Source organism: Ambystoma mexicanum, chromosome 8 (genome assembly GCF_040938575.1).
Source record: "Ambystoma mexicanum isolate Mex_15411 chromosome 8, UKY_AmexF1_1, whole genome shotgun sequence".
Lineage (NCBI taxonomy): Eukaryota > Metazoa > Chordata > Amphibia > Caudata > Ambystomatidae > Ambystoma > Ambystoma mexicanum.
Genome location: NC_090929.1, coordinates 671451850 through 671478324, shown reverse-complemented (window position 1 = coordinate 671478324; position 26475 = coordinate 671451850). Strand labels below are relative to the sequence as shown.

Genomic DNA, 26475 nt, shown 5'->3' with positions numbered 1-26475 from the left:
CTCACCTTTAAACGTGCTGAGGGAAACGCCCGTGCGCGTCACTTCTCTTACGCGCTTAGGCCCTTTCCTCGGATTTCACGCATTAACACACGTACATGATTTTTTTGCACGTACGGGTGCACCCATGTTGAGGGAAACGCCGGCGTGTATCACGTCACATACGCGCTTACGCGCTAAGGGCCTTTCCTCGAATTACACACTGACGTGCAGTTTTTTCACATGCCAAATCACTCTGTATCAAGCTGGCCACGCGACAAAACACGGAAGACACGCTCCTGCCCAGAAGCCCATTTTCCTGCCCCCCAGATCCCAGAGCACGCTCCCACCTGCCATCTGTTGCTGCCTGCCTGCCTACTGGCCATGTGCCCTGCTATTTGGTGCATGCACGTCAGCCATCTGCAGGGGTCCAGTTGCTGTGACCACCCCTTCTGGAACAGAAGACTCCAGACTGGTATTCCATTGCTCCACAGCCCAGCCCCAGGACCCAGTTGCCCACCCACACCTGCCTCCGGGGTTGCCATGTCCGACACACCACCATCTGGCACCAGTGGCAACCCCCCAGCAGAGAGGCAGAGGGCTGCCAGCTTCACTGCCAATGAAGTTGGCATCCTGGTGGAGCAAGTCCTGGGGCATTATGATGCCCTCTTTGGAAGTTCACGCGCCGACAATGAAGGACGGAAGAGGATCTGGAAGGACATTGTGGCGGCCATCAACGTGTAGGTGGTGGCAGCCCGCAACATGCAACACGTCCGGAAGCACTGGGAGGACTTCAGGTCCAGGACCCTCAGCAACGCCCGGTGCCTCTTGGAGGCAAAGCATGCAGTGGGGTGCCAGGTCTGCCTTACCTGGAACGCATACACCCAGCGCTCCACCTCCAGATCCTTCAGAGGCAGACCCGTCCGGAGTCGAGCAGTAAGTGACCATGCATACTGATTGGAATCTGTGCATGTTGAGGTGTGGCAGGAGTGTGCAGATTGGACATATGTCTTGGAAGGCCCATGTATGGATGTGTATGTACAGGGACATGAGCCTGCCGCATGTGAGTCCAGTCATGTGTGAGGCACATCAAAGGTGTATGTGTTCAAATGCATTTGGGGTGCACACATGTTTAGATTTCTGTGTATGTACTGTGGCATGTTTGTGGTGTGACACATGGATGCTGGTTCCACCTTCATGTATGTGCACAATGTACATGTGCGTGTGTGTGTATTTGACATGTGTGCCACTGTGATACACCATGGATGCATGTGACACCGACATGTAGGAGGGTGATTGGCAGATGTGACATGGATGCCGATGATTTCACTGCGACAGGTGGTGGAGATGTACAGATGCAGGCATGTCTGGTGTCATGTTGCATGTGATGTCAGACTAAGCTTCGGATACTCATGCTGTTGTATGTGTGTGGATGGTGCTGCCTGTTGCAACATTCCTGTTAATTTGCACATGTGTGTGGGTTCAAATGAAATGTGTGTTGGGGAGTGTGATGCCATGTGTGAAGTTTGACACTGCCACTCATGTGCAACTTCCATTGTACAGTGCCCTGATGCCTGTGTTCTGTCTCTCCCTGTCTGCAGCGTCAACTAATGAAGAGGGCGGAGGCGGTGCTGTGGAGCAAGCCCCAGCTCCACTCCCATGTTGTCATCTTGTCGGGGAGTGAGGAGTCTGGTGCCGCGTCCGCGGCTGCAGCTGCCGAGGGTAGGTCCAAGAGGCGGAGGTGGACTCCTCGGCAGCAGAAGGGGCAGCTGAGACCCCACAGGGCCTATGGAGGAAGATGGCACGGAGTCATCCAGGTTGGTGGGGGTTTTGGTTGAGGAGGCGGCCATGGAAGGCCTGCGCACGGGGTCTGGAGGGGGGATTCCACTGGTGCTAGTGGTGCAGTCCAGGGGCAGGGACAGGAGGCAGCACAAGTGGCCGCGGAGGTGCCTGTGTGTAATCCTGTCCCCGATCCTGTGACTGCATCATCCGGCACCAGCAGGGATGCCTTCATCCAGACCCGTTTTCAGGGAGGGGATGCGCACACAACTGGCCTTCCTCTCCCTGCGGACATGGCAATCCGGGACCATGTTGAGGCTGTCCTGGCTGGAGTGGCGTTGCGTCAACATGGCATTCGGGAGGACGTGCAGGGTTCTGGTGAGGACACTGCATGTAATTCCGGATGCCTCATTGACCGTATCGACCAACTAGGATAGCTCACCAGTGCTGGGTTCCCCCGTGTGCTGGACCTTCTACCGACCCCCTCCTCAACTGAACCCCCTATGCGGCAGTCGTCTTCCATGCCATCTTCCTGCCCAAGTAGCAACTCGGAACCCTGTGGAGCTGACCCTGACCCAGCGGCCAGGCTGGTAGAGGACACATCCCTGCCACAGTCAGGAGTCGGAGGTCCAGCAGGGGTGGCCACCACAACAACTGGACCCCAGCAGGAGGAGGACGTACAGGCATCAACAGGCAGGGCACATGCACGGCAGCAGCAGGCTCAAGGTGGGAGCGATGATGGCTTGGGGCCATCAACATCAGAGGGGCAGGCATCGGCCGGGGGGCAGGAGGACCCTGAATTGGGAGTGTCTTCCGTGTGGCAGCGGTTGGGCCGGCAAATAGATGCGGAGCAGCGGCTGGCGGGAGAGGCACGGCTCACTATGGTCAGGGCGGAGAACTCCATGTGCAGGGCGTTGAGGCAGGCTGAGTGCCTCGAGGCAACTCACAGGGAGTTGGAAGAGACCATGGCTGCATCCCTGCGAGACCTCGGGGCCAGGGAACAGGCCCACCTCTGGGACGTTGAACAGGAGTTCGATGATGCCCTGGCCCGAAACATCAACAAGTGAGCCGTTGGACTTGCCCACCGCCTTTATAAATAGTTCTGTAGGTGTAAGGTTCCTTTCTCTTTTTTTTTTCCTTTGGGGCGCATGGACTATGCCCCGTCTTTTTGTATATAGTTATTTATTAGGTAGGATTTAGGTTAGGTTTCCTTTGGATTGTTGGGCTCATGGACCCTTGGATGTTAATTTGTAAATAGTTTTAGACCTGGATTTCTTTTTCTTGGACCCATGGTGGAATACTTTTCTTTTTGTGAACTCTGATTTTTGTTTCATGGACGGACTCATTGGAGCCATTTTACTTTGGATTTTATTGGTTACAGCATTCATTTTTTTTTCCTTTTTTGGACTTCCGGACTTGGAATATTTCTTATTTTATTATTGTCTGCTTCTGTTTTATTAATTTGTTTTTATTCTTCAATACTTTTTTTTCTATACTTTACTTGTGTGGTCTTCTCTCATGTGTTTTGTGCATGTCACAATGTGGTTTTTCACAGTCATATGTCGCCCTTGTGTGGGTCAGAGGGACATGTATTCATGGGCATGCTGGTTATTTATTTTCTATCATGACATTGGCAATTCAATGTGGAGTGGATGGAATGCTTGGTTGGGTGTTTGGACTAGGGTGGGGTGGGATTTGGGTGGCCATAAGGGCCATGGGTCTGGAGTGTGATGACGTGTCAGGTGGGGGGACATGAGTCGGGGCCTGCTGGCAGGTGCCCGTCACTGCTGGGTGGGTGGAGGTTCAGGGGGACATGAGTCGGGGCCTGCTGGCAGGTGCCCGTCAAGGGTGGGTGGGTGGGGGTTTAGGGGGACATGAGTCAGGGCTTGCTGGCAGGTGCCCGTCACAGCTGGCTGAGTGGGGGTGCAGGGGGACATGAGTTGGGGCTTGCTGGCAGGTGCCCGTCAAGGGTGGGTGGGTGGCTGTGCAGGGGGACATCAGTTGGGGCCTGCTGGCAGGTGCCCGTCAAAGGTGGGTGGGTGGTTGGGGGACATGTGTTGGGGCTCACAAGTGCATGGTGCCAGGTGGGCTGCCTGCGGAGCATGGTCAGGGGTGTAGGGTAGTCCCCTGTGGTGTGGGATGCCTGCAGGGTATGGGGAGGGTGGAATGGGCACACCCGAGGGCCCACACTGCCAATGCACTTGTGAAACTCCCTGCGCACCCCTCGGAAGAGGCCTACCCCACCCGCGCTAGCAAAAACGCATGTAAAACTCCCCGTGCACCCCCTCGGAAGAGGCCTGCCTAACCGCGCTAGCAAAAATGCACGTAAAACTCCCCGCGCACCTCTCGGAAGAGGCCTACGCCACCCGCGCTAGCAAAAACGCGTGTAAAACTCCCTGCGCACCCCTCGGAATACGCCTACCCCACCTGCGCTAGCAAAAACACGTGTAAAACTCTCTGCACACACCTCGGAATACACGTACCTCACTCGCATTAGGTAAAATGCATGGAAAAAGTCCACCCTGTGGTTTGGGCTGCCTGTGGGGCATGGGGAGGGTGGATGGGCTGCCTGTGGGGCATGGGGAGGGAGGATGGGCTGCCTGCGCGTATTCCGAGGGGTGCGCGTGGGTTTCTACACACATTTTACCTGATGCAAGCGGGGTACGTGTATTCCGAGGGGTGCGCGTGGACTTTTCCACACGCATTGCCAGCGTGGGCCCTCGGGTGTGCCCTTTCCCCCCTCCCCATGCCCTGCAGGTAGCCCACACCACAGGGGACTACCCTACACCCCTGACCATGCCCCGCAGGCAGCACACATGGCACCATGCAATTGTGAGCCCCAAAACATGTACCCCACCACCATTGACAGGCACCTGCCAGCAGGTCCCAACTCCTGTCCCCCTGCACCCCCACCCACCCACCATTGACGGGCACCTGCCAGCAGGCCCCGACTCATGTCCCCCACCCACCCACGATTGACAGGCACCTGCAGCAGGCCCCAACTCATGTCCCCCTGCACCCCCACCCACCCACCATTGACAGGCACCTTCCAGCAGGCCCCGACTCATGTCCCCCTGCACCCTCACCCCCGACCATTGACAGGCACCTGCCAGCAGGCCCCGTCTCATGTCCCGCTGCACCCCCACCCACCATTGACGGGCACCTGCCAGCAGGCCCCGACTCATGTCCCCCTGCTACCCCACCCACCATTGACGGGCACCTGCCAGCAGGCCCCGACTCATGTCCCCCTGCACCCCCACCCACCATTGACGGGCACCTGCCAGCAGGCCCCGACACATGGCCCACCAAACAACATGTCCTGACAAAACAGAACCATGTCCCTAATGCCAACCCTACTCCCCCTTGCCCCCCAGTACAAGCATGCAACCATCCACAGAACCCACTCCCAAATTACCTATGCCATGACAGTCTTAAATGGACCACCATGCCCATGCAGGAATGCCCAACGGAGCCACAGAGTGGCAACACATGACTGAGGCAATGTTCATTGAAACATGCACAAAGATAATGATAGAACACAACACCAATCTTGAAGTTAGCTAAAATGTATTACAACATTATGAACTGACATTGAAGAAATGAAACTTGAAAATCAATGGCCAATGAGAGAAATAGAAAAAAGAAAATGTTGATCCAATGAAGAAAAAATAAAATATGTCATGTTGGATGAAAAAGTGGTCCATTGCCAAAGTCTATTAGAAAAACATAATCCAAATTAAAGAAAACCATTGATCCATGGGAATATTTAAAAGGAAAGTATGTACAAGTCTGTAACTATATACAATGGAAGTCCAAATGGTCCATGATCCACAAACAAAAGGAACCTACAAAAAAGTCCTATGAAGAATGAACTATATACAAGAAGTGTAGAAATGTCCATGAACTCCAAAATAAAAGTAAAAACAAAGGAAACCTAACACTAATGAACTATGTACAATGGCGGCAGGCAAGTCCAACGGCTCACTGGTTGATGTTTGGGGCCAGAGCATCATCGAACTCCACGTCGATGTCCCGGAGGCGGGCCTCTTCCCTGGCCTCGAGGTCTCGCAGGGATGCAGTCATGGCCTGTTCCAACTTCCTGCGAATTGCCTCTAGGCACTCAGTGCGCCTTAATGCCCTGCGCATGGAGTTCTCCGCCCTGACCATAGTGAGCCGTGCCTCCTCTGCCCGCTACCGCTCCGCATCTATCCGCTGGGCCAACCGCTGCCACATGGAAGACACTCCCAATCCAGGGTCTTCCTGCCCTCTGGCCGATGCCTGCCCCTCTGATGTTGATGGCCCCGAGCCATGATGCCTCCCACGCTGAGCCTGCCGCTGCCTCCGACTCGACTGCCGCTGCCAGCACGACGGCATCGGGGATGATGGAATCCACCAGCGCTGTCGTGCACCTGCCCTGCCTGATGATGCCGGCACATCCTCCATCCTCTGGGGTCCAGTTGGTGGGGTGTCCACCCCTGCTGGACCTCCGACTCCTGACTGTGGCAGGGATGGGATCTCCACCAGGCTGGCTGCGTTGGTTGGGGCAGATCCACAGGGGGCCCTGGTGGCATCTGGGCAGGAAGACGGCACGGAGAATGACTGGCATATGGTGTGCACAGAGGAGGAGAGGGCTGCAAGTGTGGCCAACAAATGGAGGAAACCCCCCAAACATGGACCCTCCCAACTGGGCCACGTTGGCAAACAGCTCTTCGTGATGACGTGCTTGGTCGCCCCGGGAACCACGCACGTCATCCCGAATGTCACGTGTGTGCAACGTGACACCAATCAGGATGGACTCCATCCGGTCACAGGTCCCCTCGTCCACAGGTAGAGGAGTGCCAGATGACATGGACCTCCCCCCTACCTGTGGACGGGCCTGGGACGGGGCATCCCTGCTGGTACATGGTGATGCAGTCACAGTGTCAGTGACAGAGACATGCACAGGCACCTCCGCGGCAACCTGTGCTGTCTCCTGCCCCTGCCCCTGGACTGCACCACTTGCACCACCCCCACCAGGCCCCATGTGCGACTCTGTAGCAGCCTCCTCCTCCTCTATGCCCACCACCAACCTGGATGGCTCAGCACCATCTTCCGCTGTTAGGGAGAATTCTCATTCTATGGCTAATTTCCCTTACCTATAGAGTCCCCCAGCAGCTTTGCTGGATTTGAAGGGTTTGTTTTTTTTCTCCTGCTAAGAGTGAGACTCTTTTTCCCACTCTTAGGCATTTTTGCTATGTGTGTTCTAGGCTATTTTTGTGTTTAATGTCTATGGGGTTTTTTCTCACCTCCATAGGAACCATCTTTATTCACGTGTGTTACACAGCACCCTCCGTGCAGTGACACAGGGGTGTCGTAGCGACCCCCAAACATAGATTCCATACCCTGGGACTTACTCCTGTCTCCCAGGGCATGTAAAGTCCCAATTGACTTTACTAGTCAATTTTTATGAACTAAACCAGTACAACCCACCTTACTATGGAGGTGCTGGAAAGGGTTAATAGTTTCTCCCTTATGTTCATTTTCGAGAGGGTACCGTACAGTCCCTCTCTCAAAGGTTTCTGGCTGGTGGCAGTGGTTACTACTGTAAATATTCGACTGCAAATATTTTCCTATGGGATTTTCCCATTGTTCGAGGCTAGCACATTTTCTGACAGCCTCTAACATACGCCGGTGCATTTTAATATTAACTTTACTCCAGTAGGTTTTATTTGCGAGAACTTTAATATAACTTCTTTCTCGTGTCTTTCTCTAAACTCCTAACCCAGGTCGGGGATCCTTTGTTTGTCCCTTTGGCGGGCTTCTGCCAAGAAGCCCTCCTTTCGGCGCCACTGAGTCTGAGGTGGGTCCATTGTGTGGGAGGGGGGAGTAGGACCCCTGGACAGGGTTGCCTCAGCAACCCATGTCGCACTCTATCCTGATAGGCTGGAGGGTCTCCCGCCAAGATGACCACTCCACTGTGTGAGTGACAGCTAGGCTGTATGAATGGGGATCATTTTGCATAAAAGCAAGGTCCTGAGGACTGGAAGAGCAAGATGTCGCCACTGGAACTAAGAAGCCGAAGAGGAGAGAAGCCAAAGACATCTGCAACGACTGAACCACCGGTGAAGCCCTGCTGCAGCGTCTCATCACTTTTCTCCACAAGACGAGAGAAGATCTTCATCTGCTAGAGCCTTCTTCCCTTGAGCTGGTGGGGCCAACCAGTTTGCCAATCGCATTCCCGGACCTGTCTTGGTCGAATCGCAAGTACCCTGTATTCGGAGGCCAGATAGCCAGGCACCAGTCCACCCGGACCGCGATTTAAAGGAGCGTACCTTTTATTCGTCGGGCAGCACCGTGGCTGGTTTCATCCCTGGGTAGTGCAGTAACTCGAACCTTCCTCCCTGACAAGAGCCTCTCTTCCTCTGCTGGATCCCCCGAACTGCAGGAAGTACCAGGAACAACCGCCACCGCAGGCGCCACTTCTTTATTTTAAAGGTACATTGTTCCTCCAGGCCGCCCTTTCTGTGTGGTAGTGCTAAAGTTGTTTTAAATCCTTTACCTTCCCGTTGGCCTGCCCCCCCTCTTAACTTTGTCTTTCACCTTCTGCATCCACCTTTTCAAAATCATTAATCAAAGACTTGACTGCAGCTACGAGAACATTTGGCTCCTGGGCCCTTGCCCTGTACTACTGACTCTGGCACAGGCCTACTGACTCTGGTAAAATGTGTTAGAACTGCCTTCTCTAGATTGCTTCTCAACTAGAACTGTGTGGGTGCACCTACTTCTTATAACCACCCTTTCCTTCCCACTTTTAAACCTTGTGAAATGCCATTTTGCTCAGTTTTCATTTCATACTGATGCACTGTCTTGCTTAAACTAGTTCACAAACTTATGGGAAGTGTTTCTAAGGGGTGTAAGAAGATATTTCTGTTTAACTTGTGCTTTCCCTCCCTTGTGAGAAATTGCTAGAGTATCCCTTGTGTGGGGGTTTCACTGTACCGTTTTGCTCAGTTTTCACTCTGGTTCACTTGGTCTACAATTTAACTAGGGAGTGTGTATATTTCTCTTGGACTTATTTTAACTTGCTTTAAGAACTGTGATAGATGTGTTTAACTAGAAGTGTATAAAATAAATATATATATTCTTTTTATTACAAAGCTTTGGTCAGTGTTTCCTTGTTCAATAAGTACTGAAGGCCTATTGTGTAAACCCTGAATACGGCTCATCTCCCTCTTGAGATAAGTCTGACTGCTCAGCCACAGCTACCAACTAAATCTTTGTGGTACAGACTGATACCAAAGGGGATTTATTGCTCTCATCTGTAGTCCTAATCTTATGTAGTGCTTCCTAAGGGAACTGCACAGGATTCTGCCTAACATCCGCCATTGCAGGCCCCTGTGGGGGCTCATCCGTCCCTTCCGCTGCAGCCGTAGTGGCAGACATTGCACCAGTCCCCTTGCTCCCGGATGATGGTATTTCCTGGGCGGGTGACTGGGCCTTGCGCCGCCGGCCGGTGGAGGCATCCCTGCCGCTTTCCTCCTCAGCGCCGTCTCCACCCTCTTCTTCACTCGCCGCTGTGTAAAGCCAGACATTGAACACAAGCATTATGGTACTGAACTATAGTCCGCTAGACACAAAGCAATGGCACATGAGTGGCACTGTGAAACGTCACTTCCATCATGTCCCTCCACAACACATGGGTCAGTGCAGGCAACACACTTGCAGGAACAGGCTTGGCACATGCAACATACATTGGCATCCATGTCCAAGGCACCGTAGTTGCATCCAATGGTGGGCTGGTTCTCACATGCACCATGGGACATGCTGGTCACATGCACACGCGTCACTGGAGGATCATGCATTTGGCCCGGTATACCCCCGGACACAGTGGATATAGGGATGACTAGGCTGTATCAGTGAATCAACACATCGTCACCAACATGTGTCATGCATCCATGGAGCACACACTACTCAAACACACGGACATGTACATCATGCATGTCCATGACAACAGCACACATCACTCACACCCCAAACATGTACAATTTCAGACACAGGCATGCATACATGTGTGCGTTCTGCATGCTGCTCCACATGATGCATTGTTACACATGCACCATCCATGTGGGTCACGCCTGACTGGACTCACATGTGGCACCATCATGTCCCTGCACACACACATCCAAACATGACCCATTTCACACATGCAGCCAAGTAGCTAACTACCAGCACACTGCAACATGCCCTTTTTTTAACATAAGTGCATGGCCACTTACCGCTCGACTCCAGACGGGCCTGCATCCTGAGGATCTGGTGGTGAAGCACTGTGCGAATGCGCTCCAGGACCCTCATCTGCTGGTTGGTAAGCTGACCCCACTGCATCCTCTGCTTCCAAGAGGCGCCAGGCCTTCTTGAGGGTCCTGGACTTGTAGTCCTCCCAGCGCTTCTGGACGTGTTTGATGTCACGGGGTGCCACCCCCTCCGCGTTGATGGCACCCACTATGTCCTTCCAGATCCTCTTCCGTCCTTCCTTGTCGGTGCGCGATGGTGTGAAGAGGGCATCATAATGCCCCAGAACTTGCTCCACCAGGATACCAACTTCCTTTTCACTGAAGCTGGTAGCCCTCTGCCTCTCTGGGTGGGGGTTGCCACTGGTGCCGGAAGGTGTTGTGTCGGACATGGCAACCCCCGAGGCAGGTGTGGGTGGGCAACTGGATCCTGGGGCTGGGTTTTGGAGTGATGGTACTTCAGTCGGGAGTCTTCTGTTCCAGCAGGGGTGGTCACTGCAACTGGACCCTGCAGATGGAAGATGTGCAGGCACCAAATGGCAGGGCACGGTGGCAGCAGGCAGGCAGGCAGCAGCAGCAGATGGCTTGTGGGAGGCTGCTCGGGGCTCTGGGGGGCAGTAATTCGGCCTTCTGGGCAGGAGCGTGGTCTTCCGTGTGTTTCTGCGTGGCCAGCTTGATACGGAGTGATTTGGCACGTGAAAAAACAGCACGTCAGCGTGTAATTCGAGGAAAGGCCCTTAGCTGGTAAGCGCATCTGTGACGTAACACGCACGGACGATTCCCTCACCACGGGTTGAAGGCCCCACGTGGGTTTCCATAGCTCTGTACGTGCTCTTCGTGGGATGTGGTACGTGAATTCCGAGGGTGCGCGTGGACTTTTCCACACGTTTTGGCTGGCGCGAGAAAGGTATGTGTATTCCGAGGGGTGCGCGGGGAGCTTTCCACGCGTTTTTGATAGCACGAGTGGGGTACGTGTATTCCGAGGTGTGCACAGGGAGTTTTCCACGCATTTTCGATGGCACGAGAGGGATACGTGTATTCCAAGGGGTGCACGTGGACTTTTACACGAGTTTTCGATAGCGCGAGCGAGGTACATGTATTCCGAGGTGTGCTTGGGGAGTTTTCCACGCATTTTCAATAGCGGTACGTGTATTCCGAGGGGTGCGCATGGACTTTTACATGCGTTTTCGTGCTTGGGGGTGCTGTATGCTGGTCCCCTGGCCTTTGCACCATGTAGGAGAATTGTGCGATGTTTTTGGCGCACGGGGCGGGATTGGGGGCGTTACTGCCGCTGCTGCAGGGTCGGTATGCCACTCTGCGCCACGGCTGGGTATGGATGTTGAAATCCATGAATACGCTGTGCGCTGAAATGGGTTTTGGCGCATGCGGCTGGCGCAGACTGCCGCACGCGCACTCTGTGCGCCAGCCACGTGCGCCACTTGTGCGCCGATTTCTATGAATTACCCCCTAAAGGAGGCCTATCGTGTTACATTGTATGTGGCAAAAGTGAAGCTTTCAAACTCTCCTGGCAGACGTTTAGCCCAAAATGGATCTTTCAAGCTTCCGGAACTGCTACCACACAGGCATTTATCCCCGATGTTCTGCCTTTAGGAACTTCTCCTCATATTGAAACTAATCTTTTTCCAGAGCCCTTCTAATGAGAATGATCATGGGCAAATAACCTGTTCTTTGGGTTGGTTCCCATTGAGGGTAATCTACAACCACGTTTTATATCATGTACCTTTCACAGAGGAGAAATACCCAGTTGCTTATCGGCATGGTCCTGCCCACACGGACAGTACAGCATCAAAAAGCTTTATTATCCTCCTCTGAACAAAGGTACCAACAGCAATCCCAGACACCTCTTTCTGACGTTTTGGGTATCACCAGTGAGGTGAAACTCTCACTCCACAGAACTCACCCACACACACGCGAAGACAAGAAACAGTAACCAGCAAACCTCCAATGGCCAACCCCAAATTAGATTTATTCATGAATCCAACCTTAGAGCACCAATTTCAGAAGCGCAGGCTACCCATGCCATCACAGATGTTTGAGATAGAAGGGCCTTAATAACAGGCCTCGGCCTAAACAAGCCTTTTATCACCAAAGGCTGACCAGAAGACACCATCACGAAACTCATGAAATAAGTGACCAAAGATGCAAGCTAATGGACCGGTCTTTCAAGATAGCAGCCTCTGTGCAGTAGCCTAGTCCATCCGACAAACCGGACCCTGATATGTACGTCATGGACAGGACCAGCACAAAGCAGCCAATGACACAAACATGGGTCCCACAGGCAGGAGACAAGATACCCTACAGCCTGATCAATTTCGGCTCCATCTACAGACACAAAAAGGAGATTCATGAAATCCTTACTAAATTCAGAACTGACATGCTCTTCACAACGGAAACACGGTTATCAGATGCTTATAAGGTAATAGCTCATGATTCCAGCTGTTAGTGGCAGTCCTCATCTCTTTCGGTTTGGTGTCCTTGGGAGTGAAGGGGTAAGGCCTGTCCTTGCAAGTAGCCACTGTGCAACCCAAGTGTAAAAATCAGGTGGGTACCGAGGCCACCCAGAGAGCCAGGTCTCAGGGGAAAAAACCTCCAGGGGAAAGAAAAACCTGAGAAGATGTTGGAGTCTTCCTAGAACACTCGCTAGAGCCCTCATACTGTCCCGCCTCGACTACTGCCACGCCCTCTACCTGGGATCGTCCAAGGCTACCACCAGCAAGATACAAACCCTCCAGAACAACGCTCTCAGAGCAGCCTTGGGCATCTCTAGAAGAGAACATATCACAGGAATCAGCCAACAGAACAACTGGCTCTCCACTAAAGATAACATTCTTTTAAAAACGGCATCACTCACACACAAATCTCTTAACAATGCTGCCCCAACATACCTGATCAATAGATTCCACAGACAGTCATCTCTAAGACCCGTTAGAACAGCATATAAAGACTGCCTATCCGTCCCCAATTACAAACGCGCCACCATAGGAGGAAACAGCTTCCCGGTGAAAGCAGCCAAACTGTGGAACTCCTTGCCTCCAAACCTCAGAATGGACTTGCCCTACCAGAACTTTCGCTCCAAGCTAGTCTCATGGCTGCAATCGGAGGCCCACTAGGATTACTAAATGCTGCACTACCCGCACACACTGTAACCTCATGTGCCTACCTGTTTACATGTATATAATTCCTATCTGACCCACTGCTGCTTTGTATATAACATTGGTTTACCTCATTGTCTGTATGTATATTTTATGATGACTGCAACTAAGCTTCGAAAATTCTTGTAAATGCTGCGCCCTGATACCCTTGGGTACTCTCGCGCATTATAAATAATAAACATAACATAACTGTGGGGATTTTGCAAAAAGGACTTCAGAGGAATAACAACTGGCGTAAAAGAGGCTGTGAACCAGGTGAGAAGAAACAGCTGAATATAAGCCGTCAGGAAGGCAAGATTCGGAGTAGAACAGCAAGGAGCAGCCCCAAAGTAACAGAGAGCCACGGGAAAGGAAGCACAGGTTAGCAAGGGGGGACCGGAAGGGAGGCAGGAGCGGAGCAGGTACCCACAAAGGGGACTGCGAGGCACGGAGCGCCAAAAAGGGAGAGCGAGCAAAAGAAACAGGAAAGCAAACAACACAGCGGACAGCAAATGCGGACAATTGCAACGCGCTGCTTACCCAGTCTGTTTCTCCTCTTATTTCCGGGTTGGTGGTTGTAGGTCAGAAAGTGGGCATGCTGACATCACCAGGTGGCAAGAGAGTGCAGCCGCTATCTTGGATCGGTATGCAATTCTGTTGTGCTTCCATAGGGGAAGCGACTAGAGAGCTGCCAGAGCCGCGGGTGCATAACACTAGCCCCAATAACTTTGACCTCATCCAAACCAAACGTACTGGCAAAGGAGGAGATATTGCCGTGGCACACAAGTTGCACCTCAAAATCTTGACTTCCACCCTTGTTATCATTTTGTCTGAACCAGCGAGAGTGAATTGGGGTGTCCGGCAGGGGCACCACTGTTCTTTAATTTATATACAGCAGATATGCGTGAATACCTATCTTCTTCTGCATTGACAAGTCCAGTGTTGAATGGGGTAAAACTTCACTGGCTTGCCTATGCAGACAATGTTGTAGTCTTAGACAGAACAGCTATCGGACTGCAATGACTGCTTAATGGTTTGCACCAATATGCGTCTGAAAACGGCCTATCCCTTAATCCAAATAAATCAAAAGTGTTGGTGTTTAGACAGAAAAATAAAAAAGTGGCATTCCAGCAATGGTCAATGGGGGGAGAAATGATAACAAGGGTGGAAGAGTTGGTGTACCTTGGATATAAAATATACTCCCTTCCGGCCATATGTAAAGTAGAGCATGATATTGCATCAAAAATAAAACCCCTTTCGGCCCAGATGAAGAAAGTACTTCGGAGATGTGGAAGATTCTCTATTATTAGGTATTATAATGTTATCAAGCCAAGGTGATCCCAGTTTTGCTTTATGGGGTGGAAGCCAAACCCCAGTTGTGGAACACCTTATGGCATAAATGGGACGGTCTCCTGTGGAAACATGCCCTAGGGTTGTCAGTGAGTTTGTCGATGGTCACAGGTGTTGCTAGGTCTGGAACAGACCCGGGGCTACGCTAATGTCGGAACGGTTGGGACTGGGGCTAGCTAGCCTTTTGGCTGTAGCTCCTGAGATTCTATCCGGGGCTACAACCAAAAGACCAGGGGCTATAGCCCACTTAGCCCCCCCTAGCAACGCTGTTAATCTCAGATACAAACTGGGCCTAAGATCTTTGAAAGCCCAGGTAGGGTGGAGATTGATTTCACTGCTCCAACGGATCAATTCAGTGCAGGAGGACTCTCTGTACACAGATATAAAAATCCATATGGAAAAGGGTAAAATAAAAAACCATGTAAACTTAAACCTCCTGGTGGATTAATTACTACGGGATGCTTATATAGAGAGTAAAACCCTGTTGGAGAATCCAATGAAGGCGAAGAGGACCTGGGATGAAATGGATTGGATCCGTACTATAGAAGGATTACGAGCTGGGGTCAACCCGAATCCGTTGCAGATAGCAGATCGGAAACTAGGTTTTCTGAGTAAATACTTGATAAAGTTTCCTGATTGGAAAATCAGGAACAAATTCCTGAGATTACGGTTGAATGTTATCCACACAGGTGAAATTCTGGCAAAAAGAGGAATGGGTGAAACTGCAATAAAACTGTGTGAGATCTGTAAAAACCCAGAAGCCCAAACTATCAAACATCTGCTTATGGGCTGTGAAGGGACAAGGATTGCAAGACAGCACCTCTTCAGCAAATGTATTTGTGATACAACATATAATAGGCAAGACTAATTTTGGGAAAGACTGATAGATGGGCACTCACAGCTTATGGTAATAGCGGTGATACAAATGCTTGAAAGATGTAATATGGGGGCTGCAGCTTTAAAGGGGCGATACCCATGAAGGTAATATCAGTCATCTTAGCCCAGTCATTTCAGTGTGACTCAGTTGCAAGGAGGTAGAGGAAAGAAATATGACAAAGAAGATTGTTGCTTGGGTGTTTTGTGTACAAAAAAGGACAGGGTTGATTTTGACATAAGTACAACAAAGGTTGAATATGTATTCATTTGGAAATGGGATTTATACTGGATTCTTTTTTACTTTATAGGTTTTAATAATTTTTGGGGTTCGTTTACTCCTTTTTAAATAATAGTTTATTTGGCTTATGAAGTATTTGTTTCCTTTTTCTTGTCTTTTATGTGTGATTTATGAAGATGTGATTTTGATACGATTGTAAAAGGTTAATTTCTAACCATATACAATTTAAAAAAAAATTAAAAATCTTGACTTCATGCGACACAGATTACCAGGTCTGTGAACTGCTGATCCGCCCTGCACTCAATCAGCGAAACAACATCTCTTTCCTACCTATTTACACACCACCTTCGTAGAGCATTCACAGAAAACTTTGCAGACGCTAATTGCTAACGTTGCAACAAAACACAAACACCTAACCATCCTCGTAGAGTTCAACATTTGGTTCAAGGAACAATTGGAATCAGTGCCCAAGAAGTCCTAGCTCCTACATGGCTGGCTTCTACCTCAAACAAACGGTAAGAGGAGCAATGCATACAGCAAACTACAAGCAATCTTCTGCAAACAAGGATTGATAACTGTCACCCCCAGCTGTATAAATGTCCTGCACAGAGATGCAACAACAAAAGGTGTTCAGGTGATGTCAGATGGAGCGATGGTGGACTGAGAGACGGCGGGCTGAAGGTGGGTCGAAGTGCTGAGAAGTCTGTGGAAGTGTTTGCTACAAGTGAGGTTAAGGTATTGCATGCAAGCGAGAGTGAGAGACTGAAGAGTGGTTGTGAGATTGTGTGGTAGAGTGAGTGATAGTAGACATCACCATGTGAGATGGGAGAGAATGAGAGAAAGTGAGTGAATTTAGATAGTAGAAAGTATGAGTGACAGTGGTGTGTGGCAGCATAGAGGAGGTAGGTGTAGTGAGGTGGTTGGAGAGTAGAAGTCAGAGGAATAGTAGTCCGAGGAATAGTTTCATAAGATTGATTGGAGGGGCAGAAGAAGGGAGCAAGAGGATTGGAGATAGTGGTAAATAGTAATAGGGGAAAGAGAGGGGGATGTTGTAGAAGGGACGGATAGAGCATGTGCGCGTTTGTGAAGGGGTAGAGAGAGAGTAGGAGAACAGGATTGAGAGTCAAAGGGATAGATCAGGGAAAAGACGGGGGAGAGATAGTGTGTGGGATAACAAGCTCCATCCTAACCATCATTGATGATATTGTGTGAAAACCCATATTGTAGGAAGTCATTGGAAGTTCCCAAGGGTAGTAAGACAGGTAAGGCCTTGCATTTAGACTCCCAACACCAGAATAGGATAGCCTAGACATAGCTTAGAGAGGGTAACTATCACTGGTTCTTTCGCACCCTGCTGTGGAGGGCAATAGGGAAGCATGGGCTGCAGAGAAGAGAGCTCACAGAAGGTCAGGGGCCTAGATAGGAAATCCCCTTAGTTGGACCTGCCTACAATCTGCCAAAACGGTTCACATAATTTAAGTTTCGACAGTAAAAATCTTTGGACTAACTTGTGGGCTCTAGAATTGTGAAAGCCATCTGTAACACACAACACAACTAGACAATGTAATGTAGGCAGAGATTAGGATACTTCTGATCTGCAACATCAACACAAAGCACCTCAGTTTTGCATGTTCCCTATCCCTTCATTCCTGACTAACCAAACCTGAACTCTTTCATATCTGCATAGTGCCTGGAGGCCATACAAATGGCAGCGGTGCACCGTACAAATCCAACTAACATGACAGAGAGCAAGGGGTGCACATCTGCATTACCTTTCAAACTTAGTGTGAAACCCCCAGCTTTGCAAATTTCCAAAATGGTGGAAGCCCCGCTGCCGAGAACGAACACAGACAAATAACATGTTCTCTGTGATGCATCCCACGCAGTCGGGTGTACACCCATGTTTTTTGTGACTTATCAGTCTGATCCCACCTAAAAGTACAGTCCAGCACAAAATGCTCACCCTAAATTACAGTCCTGCTCCTTGCTCACTGTGTCTAGAGACGCACAGCATCACAGCCATGCCTCAGTGATGACATGTGTCCGGGGTTGCTGGTTGTGCTCTTGTTCAGGGGAGAATTGCCTAGTATTTTAGTTCTACACTGCCCTCGTGGGTGGGAGGGACTAAACTGATACGCAAATTCATGTTTTTTCTGATAGGGTACAGTGAGCTAAAATGTGGTTGTAGACCCCTCCCATTTATAGAGCAGGCTATTTGGCCACGCTCGTTCTCAGAAAAGGGGCTCCCACGTTTTTGCAAATATCCAAAATAATCCATCTTCAAATGTACGCAAAGTGCCCAGGTTTGGGAAGTGGAAAGGAAATCGTTTGGTGGGGTTCTATATGTTTCCAATTTAGCAATTATCTTACTACTTGCTAAATCAGTACACCTGGGGGACGCTGTTGGACATAGAAGCATACGTTGTTTGATTGTGAATATTCAGCTTGTATGAGAATTGTTCGTTTCCCAGAGAGCAATACAGTGATTAAAAGAGAAGCGGGTAATTGGCCGGCCTTCAGAGGCTTAAAACTCACAGTTGCGGCCCTCGGTTGGGAGTCGATGACATTTTAAAACTTGGATTAGTTGAGAAAGTTAACGCGCAGAACACGTCGTACCGTACAGTGCAGTTCTCTGCTGTTGGGGCGAATAGCAAGCTTGCCTGCTGTTGCTAAGGCAACGGTGTGTGCAAGTGCAGGCGGTCGTGAGTTTATCACAGATGATATTGAAGTATGTTTGGTTGTTTACAAAGACCACCAGCTTTATTGGGGGGGGGGGGGGGTCTGGGCTATAACACCATGGAGCAAAGTTGGCCCTGCAATTAACAGCCATTTTACCGCACACACAATTACTGCGTGTGTAGGGAAGCAGCATACGACCTACAACTTTTTCACACTAGTGTTGGGGTAAACCCTGAACCATGTCGTCTGATCTCACTTAATTTTTAGGGGAATGGGAATTGCACGTCACCAACATACGTCAGTTGTTACCTCATTACGTATTGCTCAGCGCATGTCTCTAAAACAGAATGTTAGCACATTAAGCATTATCCAGACACAAGCCAAGATTCTTTAAGCGATGTCTGCTCTATTATATATATATGTATTTATATAGAAGTATTTGCCTACTACAATTCAAGCCTCTGCATCGGTTTTCGGTAATGCAACACGAAAAAGGGGCCCTTAGAATATATGGCAAATCCTGCTTAATTAAAAAAAAATAATGAGTAAAAGTAAAATTTTTAAACGGAACATTTAATAAACTAACTCCTCAAAAGCAAAAAAAAAATCAGAAATTGGACGAAATGTACTCCTTTCAGGCAGAAAAAGATAAACTGTGGCAACCGTTTATCGAGATGATATGTGTGTAAAATGGATGACACGTTTACATTCTTTGAAATTCTACGACCATTTAAAACACGAAACCGTTAGAAAGGCCAGTGCACGTGACGAGTAGAAAAGTGAGAAAACATGTCTTACCCTCCAGCAGTCGGTCACGCTGGAGACGATGAGCGATAAGACTGCGATTCCTCCCAGGAGAAGCGCCAGGAATTCTGCTGCTGCGGGGTTTCCCATTCTGCTTATGACCCCACTGCGCAGCCGGCCGTTCCTCTTAAGACATTTCTGGCTGCCAGGCTTGCCAAGCAGCAAATTTCACGTCACACGGTTCCTGGCAGCAGTAACAGAGCATCTCTTTTCGCTGTGCCAGCAGACCAAACAAAAAGAAAAAAGGAAGCATTGACAAAGCCAAGAGTTTTGCCTGATTTATAGGAATTATCATTTGCCAGCAATTGCTTTTATATGTTGTGTTGTGTCATATGTTACTTGTATAGTGCCTACTGCCATTGGTATGACCTCTAAGCGCTGTGGCTTAAACGCCCTTCGGAAGACCGTAGTCAGAGATGTAAGAGGCAAAGAAAGGATTTCTAAAATGCATGTGTGCATTTTTAGCCAATGCGTGTGTGCATTTTTAGCCAGCACAAAGGTGGGTAGTGAGTGGCTAGGTCCCTAGCAGCAACCCCTAGCTAATAGGTGCGAGAGCGGGTGCTGTGACAAGTTGCCGGGGAGTGGGATAGTCAGAAGGGTCAGATTATGTGAACGACTGGTCCGAATTTTGTTGGGTCTCAGCTGTATTATATTGGATAAGGTGATGCATGTATTGGGTGTGTGTAATGGAGTAGTGTTTATTGAGAGGTATGCAGGAAATTCAAGGATGCAAACCTAAACCGGAAGCACCGTGGGAAGAAAAAGCAGCATAGCAGAAAAAAACCAGCAAGATTCAACAATGCAAACCTAAACCAGAAGTATTCATAAAAAAACCCTTGGCTTAGAAGGTTTGGTCTAAACTGGCGACATCCGATAGTGGTAAAGAACTGAATGTCATAAATGTAAGTAGTCCAATAGGTCCTTAGAGTCGCGTCTCACCAGGTCGGGGGTTTAGCCAAGTACAAGACCCCTTGCTGAATAGTATGAAGTATAGGTGACCTGGAAGGAGACTGCGCCTGATTCTTGCACACAAGACTTATTTTTTTATATTTTTTATTTTTTATTTTTCAGAAAAAATTGCCCTTAACGTTGATGACACGTGTTTCGGTCCTCCAAGGACCTTTTTCAAATCAGGGCTATTGATTAGTCTTATGGTCATGTAAGATGCCCCTGTCACATAATGTGAAAAAAGAGCTTCCATATGTCATTGGGATAAATCCCTGCTGTTCAGATTAAGCGCGTACAATCGCAAAGTTGCTACAAGTCTCAAGGGGCATCTTACATGACCATACTAAACCAGAAGTACTGTGGGGAAAAAAAGCAATGTCGTGGAACAAAACAGTGAGATTCAACAATGCAAACCTAAACCAGAAGCACTGTCGGAAGAAAAAGCAATGTAATGGAACAAAGCAGCGAGAGTCAACAATGCAAACCTAAACCAAAAGTACTGTGGGAAGAAAAAGCAACGTGATGAAACAAAGCAGCCAGATTCTACAATGCAAACCTAAACCAGAAGCACTGTGGGAAGAAAAAGCAATGCCGTGGAACAAAACAGCGAGATTCAACAATGGAAACCTAAACCAGAAGCACTGTGGGAAGAAAAAGCAACGTGATGGAACAAAGCAGCGAGATTCTACAATGCAAACCTAAACCAGAAGCACTGTGGGAAGAAAAAGCAACGTGATGGAACAAAGCAGCGAGAGTCAACAATGCAAACCTAAACCAGAAGCACTGTGGGAAGAAAAAGCAATGTAGTGGAACAAAACAGTGAGATTCAACAATGCAAACCTAAACCAGAAGCACTGTCGGAAGAAAAAGCAACTCGATGGAACAAAGCAGCGAGAGTCAACAATGCAAACCTAAACCAGAAGCACTGTCGGAAGAAAAAGCAACGTGATGGAAAAAAACAGCGAGTTTCAACAATGGAAACCTAAACCAGAAGCACTGTGGGAAGAAAAAGCAACGTGATGGAACAAAGCAGCGAAATTCTACAATGCAAACCTAAACCAGAAGCACTGTGGGAAGAAAAAGCAACGTGATGGAACAAAGCAGCGAGAGTCAACAATGCAAACCTAAACCAGAAGCACTGTGGGAAGAAAAAGCAATGTCGCGGAACACAAATCACAGCAAGATTAAAAATGCAGTAATACAGCAATGGCGTAGTCGCCAACCTGGTTGTAGCGGCATATGTCCATGGACCGCCATTTCACAGATATTTACATTAGGTGCTCCGGAGCTCACTTCATATCCCAGGTAGTACTATCCCAGGGGTTGCCATAACATCAGGTTTTGTGACAGAAAGGCCAGGGGCTCACGTCGTTGGCAGGTTTTTCAATCAATCTCAGGTGCTCATAAAATTGATATCCAATGCAGAGGTACCCACATCACCATCAAGCATATGCCCATTTACCACAGAAGCGGCGCCTTCCATTATTTCCCAATCAGCATAACAATTAAATAATCAATGTTGCCAGTTGACGCAGCAGTGCAAGTTTCCATTATGCCCAGTTTGCTCAGCAGCGCCAGATTCTATTATGCCCAAATAGCACCAGTACAAGGTTTCATTATTCCCACTTCTGTCCTCATTTTAATAGCACTCAAAATGATATGGATCATAAAAACAGATGGAGACATGCCCTGGACATCTGAACCATGTGTCATTTTGGATTGATTTCCTAGATAGAGTGGAGGCACAGAGTGTAAAATCCACTCCAGGGAATTCCACGCTCCAGGCAGGAAAACCGCCAGCCATGAATTGCTCAGCGAAGGGACCTGGTCTGTAGTAAATACTACTTTTACGTTAGTCCTTAGAATGATCCAAATTTATAATTCTTCTCATAAAGTCAATCGAAGAAGATTGACAAAATGATTCATTCAACTTTCATTCAAATTTCAATTTTGTTTGCAGATTGTTTTTATTCCTAATTTATTAGCAGAGGCTTTTGCCGATGCATTTCGAACAAAGTCCTTCCTCGGGGCGGGCTCTGGCTGCGATCAAAGTTCTCCTTCTCTGCCTCCAAGCTACCTGCTGCACTGCGTCGACTTAACTCCTTGGGCAGAGGGTTGGGGACTTGCTTCATGGAGCTCACTACCCGGTCCATCCCAGCAGTGGATCTGGGCACCTGCACTGCTCTTCTGCTGTCTCACGCGAGCCGCTACTTCGCTAGCGGCATTCCTAGCGGAAAACTGCCAGCGACACCGCCCATATCGAATTTCAATAAATCAGTATCCATAGGGATTCATTGTAACGGGTGCTTCCATGTGCAAACATGGCAAAATAACATTAAGGCTTGTTTAGTGGTCGGGATGTAATAAAGGGACAGGACAGCGGCAACACCTAGAGTCCTAGGCCTTTCTAACTATTGTTTACAACCAGCGAACAATTAAAATCTTACAGAGTGGGCTGCACCAGATCCCATCATGCCCAATGAAAAGAGCAAGGCCACATTCCATATGCCCATTTGGCAAAGAGATATCAGACTCCATTATACCCTGTGAGCACAGTAAGCACAAGAGCCAATATGCAGAGTTAGTATAGTAAGGGCAGATGCCATTATGCTCAGCTGGCACAGTAAGGACTCATTCCATTAGGCCCAGTTACCCCAATAGGGCCACATTACATTATTCACAGTTATCTTAGTAAGGCAAGTGTCCTGTTCTGCACGGAATGCCAGATTCAAGTATGTTCACTTATCACAGTAAACCCAGACCCATAGGCCCAGTTAACACAGGGCCAGATTGCTGTATGCCATGTTATCAAAGAAAGGTCCGATTCTACAGGTCAGCTTTCCACATTCAGGCCAGATTTTACAATGCCAAGCTACCACAGTAAGAATAGATTCCATTAACCCCAGTTAACACAATGCCAGATTGTTGTATGCCATGCTATCAATGAAATATCCGATTCTATAGGGCATCTTTGCACAGTCTGGCCAGATTCAACAATGCCTAGTTACCACAGGAAGGCCCGATTCCATTAAGCCCAGGTAGCACAGTAAGGCCAGATTCCATTAAGCCCAGTTAACACAATGCCAGATTGTTGTATGCCATGCTATCAATGAAAGATCCGATTCTGTAGGCCATCTTTGCACCTTCAGGCCGGATTCCACAATGCCTGCTTACCACAGGAAGGCAGATTCCATTAAGCACAGGTAGCACAGTAAGGCCAGATTCCAGTATGCCCATTTAAAACTATAGAGTCAGGTTCCATAATCCTCAATTGGCACATTGAGGCCTGATTCCAATATGTCCAATTATCAAAGTAAGACCAAAGGAACTGTCTTTGGGAGAGTAAAGTGAGTTCCCCGATGAGGCAGGTGGGGCAGGGGAGTAGGGCGAATCTGGAGGGCAGTGCCCCGGTGCTCCACAAGGTACACACCTCTCCCACTTGCTGCCATTAACAGTGCAGACCGATAGCTCCTGCCCTCGCCATGCCTGCTTCCCAGAGCCCTCTCGCTCTCACAACGTGGCTGGAGTAGATGTCAGCCTGGGAGCCCTGTGGAAGCATGGGCTGTGGGGGGAGGAAGTCCTAGTTTGATGTTGTCACATACGGGCATCACATTATCGTACACTTGGTGTCATGAGCAGTACATTGTGCATTGCACTGGCCTCTCTCACACTCTCTCTTTATCTCTCTCTTGCTCTCGAAACGGTGGAGCAGGGGATTGGCATGGGAATGGCACCAGCAGCTGATTGGCATCAACTATAGAACTACAGGAAGGGAAGGTGCTCAAGGACACTGTGCCAATCTGTGTGTACGTATGTGCTAGTTTTTAAATAAAGCAAACTTAGTGAGGCAACCGAGCATTAATAGGGTACAACATGGAAACAACAGGGACAGAATATCAAGGGTACACATGGAAGGACTTGGGAAAAAGAGACAGGGTTGCATGCAGGGGATACAAGTTAGGGAGGGAACAGTCTAGATTGTATTGTATTGTTTATTTGTAAAGCGCTTGTACACAAACCGAGTGCTTCAAAGTGCTCCAAGGCGGGAGGGGTACATGGGATACAATCATTCATAAGGCCTTGGTATTTCAGAAAGATATACAATAATAGTAAGCATACTAGGCCTGACAACATGTCTGCTAATTCAAGTGCGTAGTGGGGAGAGCAGGGAGGGCTGGGGAGGAGAGGGCAGGATAGAGGCATGACAAACTGACAACAATGCAATTGCCTGAAGCAGTGAGGCTAGCAGGGGATATGAGAAGGTTAATGTGCAGTTATAATGTGCCACTTCGACAAGTGATTCAGGTGCACAATGGTAGGGCGGGGGGTGGGGGGGGGTGAGGCCAAGGAACAGAGAGACAACGAACTTACTGGGTAAGATGGTACGATGTATTCAGATCATGTAAGTGCCAGACAGGAAGTGCAAGGGAAGGGCGAAGGGAAGTGCGCCTGGTCCAGGAGGGCCGGGTTAAGAGCAGAGGGTTATCTCTAGGGAAGAGCGAAGTGCTGCAAGTAGTGCGGGGGGCCGAAGGGACTGGTGTGGGGGCCTGGGACCTGTAAGGCTCTGAGGTGAGACCGGCGATCAGTCAGCTAGCTGAGCAGCTGGAGGTGGTAGCAGGTTGAATGGAAATCCATTGATCCGATGTTGTACCTACAGCTGTATTTCCTACTCTAGAAGCGAGTTTAGGGCAATGCCCGAACCAAAAATGCAAAATGCTGGTGTGGGCCAGTTTTTTTGGACAAAGAGGCCACTTTTTGGCCAATTTGGGCCAGTTTCATGAGTCATTCCCTCTGCACCTAGTAGTTTTGACCAGTATTGATTGCTGAACAAATATTGTTTAAAATGCGCAATTTGCATTACATTTTATCAAACAAAATTCCCCTTGGGCAGTCCTCAAACAGCCCGTTACAAAAAGAATGAATTGCCATTTGTAACTGTGGGCCACTTTTTCACTGGTGCCCCAGTCCGACGGCTCTATGTGATTACAGAGAATACATAACAGAGAATGCTCTTCAGCTAAATCAATAACAGTGACAAATATGTCGGGCCAACCCCATTCCCACCCATTTTACCCCTTTACCCTATCCCCCCATATCTATTTTAAAACATTTTTGAGGTTTTCTGTCTCTCTTTGTTTCTCTCTTATAGCATGCTCTGTAATTGTACTCTCTATTATTAGTGGGTACCCAGTCCGAGCATGCCAGTTTCACTGGATCTGACCTTTATGGCTGCACTGTTGAGTACCTGAGTATACATCAACGATTCCCTCCCTCGCCTTTCTTCTACTATGAGCGAAGAAGCCAGGAGTGTTCCTTTTTAAAGTGTACGCAAAGTACTACTGGAATCATGTTCCCTGCTGGCCTGCCCCGGCTCGCCACAAACCCCATCGGCACGCCCCCTCCCACATGCAATCCAAACCCCCAAACAAGCACACCTGACGTTTAAGGGAATGTTCAGTGCAGTGCACTGAAATGCAAGTTTAAACGTCTTCATACATTTTTATTTTAAAACGAAACAATTCTGAAACGGTTTCTTTTTAAAATAAAAAGTAGAGGAACAGTAATACAAAAGAAAAAAAGAACAAGAAGAGGAGCACCACTTCCGCTCACTTCGACCACTGCCTACCACGTACATTTTCCATTCCTTTTTTTCAATGTCAGCGTTTACCAGCTTTAGGAAGAAACTCTGAATTTCACTTTTCAATGTTTCTCTCCAAGATCCGGGGGTCATTATAAGTGAGGCGGTAGCCGTGCCGGTAAATACCACCATGGCTGCCGGCGGAATCATTTTTTTACCGGCAACCAGCAATGGGGATATACTGGGGCATTCTGGGTGCCGGTAAAAATTACTCCCCATTCCTATTTGAGTTCGATAGGAATGGTGAGGCCGGTAGCACCGGCACCGTTAATATCGGTGCCGGTGCTACCGCGTAGGTCTGCTCACGGGTCCCGTTCTGCCCGGCATGTCAAACCTGCCGGGCTGACAGGCCCCCGCGAGCAGATCTCGTAGTTTGCCGGTCCAGTATCAAAGGTACCGGCAAGCTTACCTGTACCGTTGTTACCGGACCGGCAACCTTGTAATGAGGCCCACGATTATCAGCACTTACTTTGATTTTCAATACATTTAAGTTGGATATAGTCTTGAGAAAATATACAGCAAACAAAGAAGAATTTATTGCCTCACAGTTACATGATTATGCAATTAACAGAGGTAAAAACAAATGAAACACACATATGAAATTGCTCACTGCAGACAGGCCTCACAGCAGAAGGACCGACTATCGACTGGAAGAGAAGCGGCTGCCCTGTAGCATGGTGTGTGGTGCGCAGTGTATTGAGAAAGTGCAGCTCGTTGCATCTCTGCCCTCTCGCTTGCCTTCAACAGCATTGCAGCATCTCTTTGTGG

The 26475-nt window shown here is 49.0% G+C and overlaps 1 protein-coding gene across 1 annotated transcript in view; it reads right to left on the bottom strand.

Moving 5' to 3' along the window:
• LOC138473648 (claudin-16-like) overlaps nucleotides 1–19292 on the bottom strand; it is a 231249-nt gene extending 211957 nt beyond the window's left edge. The window contains exon 1 of the mRNA XM_069612174.1: nucleotides 19116–19292. Within this exon, the coding sequence (XP_069468275.1) occupies nucleotides 19116–19211 (96 nt within the window). The 5' untranslated portion in view covers nucleotides 19212–19292. The remainder of the gene's footprint in view (nucleotides 1–19115) is intronic.
• Between the last annotated feature and the right edge of the window lie 7183 nt (nucleotides 19293–26475).